We start from the raw sequence: 10,793 nt of genomic DNA, 5'->3' as shown, positions 1-10,793 counted from the left end.
TAGTTATTTTTATTTACAAGTATGAAGCAGCTTTCCGCAGGGTCCGGCTGGATAATTCAGATTCTTATTAAACCTGAGCTTTTCCGCGCGAGCTTCAAATTAAAGGATTACCGGTAAGAATGTCAGGACAAAAATCTAAAGAAATTATCTAACACTACTTTACAGGTAGCCCTACACAAGAACGTTTGAAACTTGCGTGGAAGTGCTAGTTAGCTATAGGTACCTAATCAAGAAGGTATACCTACATAAGTTCTAACTACTTACTACAAAATTAGCAATGCAAATAGCGTGTCGATAAGCGCTTTACTAAGTATACCTTCATAAACCTTCATCAGCGACACAATTTCTAATATTCAAAAACTTTTATCGACTTACTATAAATGAAGTAAAATGGCAATTTCTCTAATGACAAACGTCGGCCTTATCGACGGTGAATAATGGAAGGCGTAGTTAGACTCGCGTCTTCATCCCGGTAATTAACTGCCTGCCCCCTCCCCTGGACCCCCCTCGACCAGCTAAATTAATCACACCACGAATCTCGCTCCCCAAACCAGAGCCGGATTAAAAAGTTTTATTGGAGCGCCAAGTGTGACAGCCCGACGCGCCTCGAGCACCTCCCATGACCAATCGCGTCGCTGCGGCAATAAACTGCCGCGCTCCGATTGGCCGAGGCGGGCCTCGCCCCGCCCTCTCCCGCCGCCCTGCCCAGGGCTGTCACCCGCCACGTCAGTTGACCGAAGCGCGTCGACCCGTCAGCCGTATCTCGCGTACCTCCCGCGTCAGTGAAACAAACGGTTCACCCGCAAACTTATCCCGTTCTGTGACTGTTTTGTGATGGATGTGAATTGAACAATGGAGGAGGAGTCGATGTCCGGACATAGTTGTTCTGAGGACGACATCAGCGTGGGGCGGCCGTCGCCGGCGCCGTCGCGCTCGTCATCGCCGCACGACTACTTCAGGCCGTTGAAGCGTTTGAAGATGGCTTCGGAGCCGCAGGAGGAGAGGCGAGGGGACGGAGTGAAGAGTTTCTCTATTCTGGACATATTGTCGCACAGTCCGCGGACGCCGCCGCGTATAGTTCGTCCGTGGGACGCGTCGGGGTTCGAGCGGCTGCAGCGGCTGCAGCGGCTGGCGGGCGCGGCGCTGCTGGACGGGGAGCGCTGGCGGCTGGCGGCGCTCGGGCTGCTGCGGCCGCGGGACCTGGCGCCGGCGGAGTGCTGCGACTCGGCGTCGGAGCGCTCCTCCTCGGCGTCCGACTGCTGCTCGGAGCCGCGCCGCCCCGCGCCCCCCCCGGGCGCGCCGCACACGCCGCTGGACGCGCTCTTCCACATGACCAGCAAGACCTTCGAGGCCAACAACCCCGACAGTCAAGGTACGTTTCTAGTTGGAATTTTGGATGAGGTTTTTGAGTTGTATATAGACAGTTTCAGTGTTTTCAGCGTGGAAAAAAAGTATATTCCATTTTACTGGCTTTGGAACTTTGGAATGGTATAGAGTAAATAAGTATTTATACTTAACGTATTCATATTTTTGACAAAATATGAAATTAGTGCTTATAGGCCAATATTTTTCACAACATAGGTACATCGGTACATTTTCTAACAGAAAACTACTTTATTCTGTATGCAAGTACCTAGTTACCTAGCGAAATACCGAAGTATTAAATACATGTAGGCACCTAGTACCTACCTACTTACTAGGTACTTAGTTATGCGCCTAATTAATGTACTCAGGTGCTATTTACCGCGAGCGATCGAATCAAATCCATCGATCAAACATAAGAAAGGTGCGTGACGTGCCACAATAGCGGATCTATCGCATAATTAAACGTTTATACTCCACTCATTAATTAATAATTGTCTCTACTATTAATGAACTGATAGATTCACTCTATAGACTCATAATAATTAGTATTTTCAACCACGCTATTTTTACTACCTACAGCCTACTGTTTTTATTTTTAATTATCAGCTAGTTAGTTTAGCATAAATTGGTATTATCACCAAGAAAGCTTTTAGTAAAAATATATACATTACTATTTGTCAATATTTATTTGTTGTCCATTAAATATTAGACGTGACATTGAATGGACACAAATTTATGGATGTATAGGTATAGGTAGGTAGGTACCTAATAGAAGCATATTAGATAAAGATATAAATCTCATGGACTAACATAACACTCTGGCGAAAAGTGGGTGCAGTAATGCACCTCTGCCTACCCCGCAAGGGAGTACATTAGAACAAAGCGTAAGTGTGTGTTTTTTTTTTGAAATTTCCTTGAAATAAAAAGCATGAATAAATATAAACATAATTTTATAATTAGGTGCATAGAATAGAGTAAAAAATCCCGGGGAGTTTATAGAGCAAGAGTAGGGGTAGTGAAGCGTCCGTAGTCGAGCGGGCCTCAGTGATCGTAACTGATCACTGAGGTTAAGCAACAACTGACACGGTCAGCCATTGGATGGGTGACCAATTTCAAGTGGTGCTTTTCTGGACGCTTCCGTGCTTCGGACGGCACGTTAAGCCGTGGGTCCCGGTTGCTGCTTCGGCAGCAGTCGTTAAGCCTAGTCAGAGGCCTTCGGTCGGCTTGAAAACATCTGACAGTCGGGTTGCCCACTTACCCGACAACTCTCTCAGCACAAGCTTGCTTGTGTTGGGGTCCACCAACCCGCACTTGGCCAGCGTGGTGGACTAGGCCTAAACCCTTCCTTCATTGGAAGGAGACCCGTGCCCCAGCAGTGGGGACGTAATGGGTCGTGATGATGAGGGGTAGTTACCTACTCTAGCTTACAAAATAGATTGCTCATCACAACTCTAATGCTAAGGATACACCAGTGTGGTAACGTATGGCCGTGTATTCTTAGCATAACAGCATTTTATAGAGCTTCCACTATGTTATTGTATTTTAGACGTTTCCTTATTTCTGGTAGGTAAGTAAAGTTAGTTTTCCTTTGCAGTCATCAAATATGTATGGGATTTCGAATGTCAAAAAACCAATAATATAATGGACAGAGTATAACGAATCGATTGCATGACAGCGTTCATCCGTTCGTTTTATTGTCAATCTAGAATAACCCCCTGTACCTACAAAGTTGGCACAGAAACGGCTAAACATCAATCTACGCCTGCACGTATTGTTTGTATGAATTAATTACATTAATTAGAAGCAATTCGTTGTCAATTGAGCGGAGCCGATGGCTAAGACTTGGAGCCTTATTATCTAGCGTTCAAATCTATAGTAATCACTTTTAGACTGGCAGAAGATTTGTATAGCGAAAAGGATTTTATCTGCTGCTTACAATTTATTTATTATTTAATCCTTTATTGCACAAATATAAAAATAAGTGTACAAAGGGTGGACTTAATGCTACAAGCATTTTCTACCAGTCAACCCACAGGAGGATTTATTGATATACGATTTAAAATAAGCGTGATAATAATGGGTGCAAGGGCCTTATAACTTTGGAGGTCTAGATTTTAATTGAGTACAATCATATGATAAATATGTACCTAATTATGCTGATGTCTCGTGCTAATATTGTTGTTAGTGTTTTGTTTGTCAGCTGACAGCTTTATTTATGGACAACTTACGTGCGTGTTGAAAGAGTAATTACTAATTGTTAAAGCACAACTGGACATGGTCTAATCTGTTCTTCTGTTAGTTACATACACACACACACATCTGTTATCTATCTGTAATACACATCTCATTCTCCTTATGACTAAAAAAAACTCATTATTAACCTGTTTGCTGTCCTAGCGCGGATCCTTCTAAGACATAATACAATTTCAATCACCTATGTCTAATTTACGGCATACCTACAAGCAGTTAGATGAATTTTCTAATAGTTACTTATATCTGAAGTTCAAAATTAACGTACATATATGGGTATTTATATATTTATAAAGGCCTTACTACAGTATAGTTCAGACTACTAAATTGGCCTAATGGCACCATAGTACCTATGAATAAAATAGTCTATTTTTAAGTTCCCTGAAAATATTTATTAAATTTATATTATATTTGTTCATGGTAACAAGTAAGAAAAATAAATTAAGTCATTTGTCATAATTAAATTGAATTGAAAATTTACTGGTTAAGTACCTAATAAAACTAAACTAAACTCAATCGAATTCAAACTCGTGATGTACGGTTCTGATCATTTTGTTTGTAGCCATTATTTCGCAATAGTAATACCTGCCTATATCTAATATGAATTTGATTATTTCTGTTAGAACCTCAAGTAGGTGTTAACTTATTGTGCAATATTTGTTGGAGTGTATGTTAAGTCAGATACATTTATGTTTTTGTTAAGTACATAACATAATATATTGTGAATAGATACCTAATGTGTTTTAAATAGCAGCTTTATTATAGATTAGAGATATATATTATAATGTTTTGACTTAATGTTATTTACCTATTTATTATTTACTTATTAAGATAATAAGCGAATTGCAATGTAACCGTAGATCGTCATGCTAAAATTAGTAGCACTTGTAAATACTTACTAAATAAAATAACACTAACCTTTTTACGGGACCCACTGCAGACGTAGATAAGACATCACTTTATCGCTATTCGCCATCGCAACGGACCCATGCCGCGGAGCCAGAACTTATGTTTCGCTTTCGTTGCTGTGTTTGGCATTGTCATTTTGCGGGACTAGTTTAATGTTTTTAGATTTACTCAAGTGAAACGCAGGGCCTTAGTGTTCACTTATTTTGTATAAAACGGGGCAGGTGTAGGTGACTGCTACAATGCACAAACGTAGGCACTTGTTGGTATTACGTTTATTGACTACGTATTACGCAAGCACCTGTCAATCAGTCAAAACGTAAATGACATTAGCATTGCCCGAAGCAATCACCGATATGCGAATGCCACTTTTGAAAATGCCCGTAATTATCCTACTCTGTTATTGGTCAACTCTTAATGCGGAGGTATTGGTTAATGGCCAAATATCAGTGATTTGTCTGGCGATTACTGCGTTTGCGTGTAGATTACAGGGCGGCGCGCCATTTTGAAATTGAATGATTTGATGCGAGCAAGATGCGCGGGCTTGTAATTTGTACGCTCACCTTTCGGGTGGTCGGTAGATTAGGTAGATTGGGTAGATAAGTTAGGTAGATTGTTTTTAATCTAATTAAAGTAACTAGTGGTTGGATGAGGAAGGCCGAGGACCGAGTGTTGTGGCGCTCCTTACGGACATATATGTCCAGCAGTGGATGATTATTGGCTGATGATGATGAAAGTAACTACACTCGCTTGCAATGAAACTAGTTTCACAAATTACTAGGTTATGGCGTCGTCTGCAACATGGAAGTAGGTACATTTAGTTGCGCATCAGAATATTACCAACTAAAAACGTCAATAAATTATGTTAAAATTTTAAATTAAATTCATGTCCCTATAGTAAAGTCAATTAGGTACATACAACTTATTACGAATAACCTTTCTACGTAGATAGAGTTTAATCTTTTAATAGGTTTAAATTATTATTCTGAGGGCTCCACCCATAAATATGTCCATTGTGCCAAGGTGCCACTTCGAGCCCCCAACACATTTCAAATTAATATCCATTAAGAAAATAATGAACCGCATTCATAAAATAAACCACTTAATAAACGTAACAGAGCAAATCAATGAGCCCTAAACACCCCTAAAATACACGCAGTCATTCACTCCAGTCCCTTTGCCGAAAAAAAAATGACTCTATGAGTGTAATTTACACGGACATTGCAAAAAACCATTGTTGCTGGCATAAAAGAAGACATCATCGGCGCTAACAAATGTGTTCCAAATTCAAAACTTGACAGATGAAGAAAGACACGTAACCGAGAGCGGTGAGGTTCCAATCAACGTTCTCTTTAGGCCCTAATGGTTGGAGTTAGTGGCAAAATTGGCTTGTCTAATGATTTTGGCTTTATGAAACTCATTTTTAGTCTATGCTCCATATGCTAGAAGATTAACACGTTCGTGTAGTCATTTGTCATACCGGCTAGCTTGATTGAGGAAGTTATTTATTGAGAATTTCTAAACGGAAATCACATTTTTTTCCACATCCCCCCGCGTATATGTAACTCTACGGGACATTAGACGGTTAGAACTCATTGTTGGGAGAAATATCTATATCATTATTTCACATGCATTAGATAAATGACTATTCTGAATGTATTAAATATGCTATGGGGTTATGTTTGAGTCATTATGGTATTTATGATACAGGGTGATATTAACATATGGAAGTAATGGTTGAATTGAACGATGAAAATAATGTGATGTACCTACTTATGAATAACATAAGAATAGTCACAAATACGATATTTCCTTGTACATATGTTGGGTGAATGTATGTAAAGAAGTAGGTAGCTTATTGAATATTTTCTCAAAATATTTAAGTATTTTACTGAAAACATAAACTTTGACAAGGTATAATTTTAATACGTAGTTACTTATATCAAAACATAATATTGCATATGACATTAAATATAATATATTCATCAACATATTACGCGTCCTATTCATCCATCATGCACACGATACGATCTAAAATTACTAACTCATTCTAACGACTCCACTTTAAATAATGACTCCATGAAACGTACATAAAAACTCTATGGTTGGACTATTTGGCTGTATGTCCCTACAGTCCATGCCTCGATGACAATAGAATATTAATTATACCATAGACTACTGCGGGAGAGCAGTAGAGTGCGGGGAAGTATACAATTGAGTGTAGAGTAGCTTTACATAAAAAGTTCCAAAAAGTCCGCTACTTACCGAAAATATACTATGCTAGTTAAGTAAGTCAAAATTTGTGTCTTAAATACTTACTCATTTAGAATTAAATATATTTGTATGTACCTAAGTACTTAGGTATAACTACGGTTAAGTACATATAATTCGTCAGTTTTAACATAAAAATGTAACCTAAACCTATTCGTAAAACCTTTGATTAACAACTACCATAGTTTCTTAATGATAACAGCTATAATATAGACACTGTTTCATCCTTGCATTAAATATTTATTACGTTTTATTGCACCGCAAAAGCGCGCCCCGTTTTATAACTGTGTGGGGTCCTTTAAGGTGTCAGTGCCGGCACCTTTTATATTGCCTTTGCCTCTATTATGAAGGAAAAAAAAGAAAAAACAGGCAAAGGCTGCTGCTGCCATTATGCCGCAAAAGGATGCTTTTATAGAAATAAAATTAGAGTTTATAGATGAAATCGCACACTAATTGATTTTATTGGGGCGTTGTTACATTAGGGACTTTAATAGGGTTTTTTTCTATTAGATTAGATTCTCTATGTAATTTTACACGGATTGAAATATTCTAGTAAGATAAGCCTACGTGTAGACAGCTTTTACCAAGTAATAAATTTTCGGTATTTTTTATATTATTTTATTGTGAAATACAAAATAAATTAATTAATCTTTACAACTAACGTTATAATGTATAATGTATCCCAACATGAAGAAATGTTATTTATGTAATTCAGGCCAAATATTAAATGTGTAAACTATACGTTAATTATGAAAAACAACACTTTTACCCAACTTTAATAAACAAAAGATGCCGCATATCAATATCAAAAAGCCATTATAATTACAACCCATCAATTCACACAGAACTGTGACCTCTATATTAGTCCACACAAGGTGGATTTATGTTTCCCTTACTCTTTCTTAAAGTGATATCTTTCATCTCTTTCTAAAAGCCAGGTGATGGCGAGGTGACCTCTGTAATTTAATTACATTTCTTGGATACACCTTCGTTGGTTATCGAGACCATCTGTATTATCTATGGTATACTTCGATTATAGGCCGTTCGATTAGACAGGGTGCGAATTTTGAGGACTTTACATTCTTGCAAAGCTTTTGTCTAAACCGTTTAAAGTTTAGTTTCTTCAGTCGCTATAGCTAGCTAGCTTTCTTGTAAGGAAATATTTGGTATTTATAAGTATATCGTCATAAATTACGAAATATTAATTAAGTTATAAGTACATTTAATGTGATACTTATGACTGAGTGAAGTTAACTAAGCTAACAAATATTAAATAAGTAGTGTATTTAAAATCTAAGTATTAAATAAGTACTTAATTCAGTTTCACTTTAATAACAAATATGGTAACCTGCAGGCTGCAATTTTATTCTACCCACACCTTTCTCGATCGTACAAAAAGTATGATACAAAAGCGGCGGCACTCATTATTTAATAACCCCGAATTAGGCCGGACACCCCGAGAGCCGATTTGGGCCCTGTTTTTGTAAATAAACCGCTGGCTGGAAGAATATAAAAAAGAAGAAAAAAATAGATTATTACTTGCAGAATTGATGTTTGAATAGAATAGAAATGTCTGGCTTTAGGAAATAATTCTATTTTAGTCTACAAGCACTTTGGATAAAATAAAACATGTCTTGTTATACAGTTTATAGTGAATAACACCATAAAATCGAATTCTTACACACCAACTTTACAAACACAGCAAAAAAAATGCAACCAAAATTTAAATTGAAGAGCGCAATCTATGCAATTGAAAATTTTGCATTTGTGTTCACAAAACCGGCGGTTGTACCTACAATGAAGTGGAAAATGATAGCGGAACCACACTCTGAGTATATAGTGCATGCATCGTTGAATAGTGCTTTTAGGGCATAAGGGGGGTCACTCTATATGGGGAAAAACTAAGTTTTGGAGAGCAGCCGCGCGAGCCACGAGCGACTCTATCTCGTTGTATTGAACGTGCCGATTGCACGACAGCTCTCGTTCATTAGTTTTTCGTCAGTATAGAGTAACCCTCCAGGTGTTTCGCCTTTGGCATTCAGCTCGTGTCTTTTGTTACATCTTTCAACGCAAAATGTGATATTTTTTTGTAAAATTCGCAGTTACATGCTACATGCGTCCGACCACCCATGTTTGTGGATTTTTTTACCAGAAAATTCAGGATTTCTTTGTTGTACCACCAAAGTGTAATGACTTGTTTAAGTTAATGTGACGAAAATAAAACATACTTGAGATAAATCCACGTGCAAAGTTGTATGCGTGTTTTGGATTAAAAATACAAACACACATACAATTCATATACAATATAACTGCTTACACCGAGTTTCTACCTGCTGGTCTCAAAGGGGCTATTTAATTTAATACCTATATTATATTGAATAATATTTAAAGGAATTACGTTCTGAACATCTGCCTAGGTAAAAGGGCGTTACCCTGATCATATCGATTGCAGATAAGGTATATATAATCGATTAGGGGTCTATCTTTCAATATGTTATTTTTTTTGCTATCCATTTTTAGGGGTTGATTATGTGCTTAAAGGGCATGGGTGGGGGTCTATTACCGTTTTTATAGAGTCAGGTGTGAGGATCTCTCTTAATTGTTTTAATGTACCTAGTATTTTAAAATACATTCTGTGAAATGACATGAAATAAAATAAAACTTGGTATTGTAAAGCATTTTCTTTACGGAAAAACAGCTATTTAAAAAAAAAAATTGTTTCATGTTCTGGTTTTACTAAATGTTGAGAGCACCATATGGCATACCTATAAATTTTATTAAAATACTATTTATTCATTCCCAATGGCGTATTTCCTCCTTTCGTAGCCTTAATTAGTTATACGATAATGACCTTATATTTCATACGATATTAGTAAAATTATCTCTATAAACCACACCAATTAATAAGCTCCATAATAACTGCCAATTTAAGACCGTATAATATCAAAATTCGAAATAAAAATATTCCTTAAAAGAGGTCTAATTGCACCTTCACTCTTTATTTAAGTTATAAAAGAGCATTAAATGAATACCTATCGAAATTAAAAATAATCTGCACTTGCCAAAAGCATCCTTTATTGCTGCGTCACGACTTTGCCGTCACTTATAAAAACACGCAAACCGCGGTTTTATTCATAAATTTAAAGAAACGAAACATTCATAAGCCGTATCATACATCCCTATTAATTGTTTCATTCGAATAATAAAGAATCGAGGAATCGAATGCACCGATGAAAGACGTGCGAATTTCGAATATCGAACAAAAGGTGAATTGAATTGACCGGCAAAATATGAATTATAATAAATTGAATGTAGAGTTCATTCAAGGTATTGTGAGGCATTGCTCTCTCTTCTCTTTGTTTGACTGTTCGTCACACGCGATGTTATTAAATTATTTCACCACCTACCTACCTATTATTGATTGGAATAAGTGTACTGCGCAACCGCAAATAACTTTAGGAATATTAAACAATAATTTTCGTTTTTTTTATAAATTTTATTTTCACTAAAATAATAATTATGATGTAGTCATCATGTCCTTTTTCCAGAGTTTTTCTCCTTTTTTCAATGCTAATTAAAGAAGGATTCATTAATAATGTCATAATTTGAAATTCGAAAAATTTAAATTATGCTCGCGGCTTCCTTGTCACAAATTGTCTGTGGTTTCCGAAGGCGCAAATGGCGGCAATTTTGACGCAATGAACGGCTGTAGCGAGCCCTTTCTTTTTTAGAAGGTGCCACCACGGGTGTTGCAATAGATAAACACTTTTGCAGCTAGAATTGCCTGTTGAAATCGGCGAATGCGTAATTTCTGAATTCTTCTGTTCACAGTTTTGCTTCATTGTTGTACATTTAATAAGTTTACAGCATTACTTTAATTAGGTACTATGTACTTATTGCAGGCAGTTTGTAAATGGGCACTTATGTCGTATATAGGTATTTAGGAAAAGTTTTAAAAATATATTAATTGTATTGTTTGAGATAATTATAAAATCAATGAT

At 37.1% G+C, this 10,793-nt stretch overlaps 1 protein-coding gene across 1 annotated transcript in view; it reads left to right on the top strand.

Moving 5' to 3' along the window:
- Window positions 1-734: 734 nt before the first annotated feature.
- LOC105389759 (homeobox protein BarH-like 1b) overlaps window positions 735-10,793 on the top strand; it is a 49,049-nt gene continuing 38,990 nt past the window's right edge. The window contains exon 1 of the mRNA XM_038111571.2: window positions 735-1,372. Within this exon, the coding sequence (XP_037967499.1) occupies window positions 853-1,372 (520 nt within the window). The 5' untranslated portion in view covers window positions 735-852. The remainder of the gene's footprint in view (window positions 1,373-10,793) is intronic.

This window comes from Plutella xylostella, chromosome 26 (genome assembly GCF_932276165.1).
Source record: "Plutella xylostella chromosome 26, ilPluXylo3.1, whole genome shotgun sequence".
Taxonomy (NCBI): Eukaryota; Metazoa; Arthropoda; class Insecta; order Lepidoptera; family Plutellidae; genus Plutella; species Plutella xylostella.
Note: the sequence above shows the minus strand (reverse complement) of the source record. Positions and strands in the feature narration are given on the sequence as shown.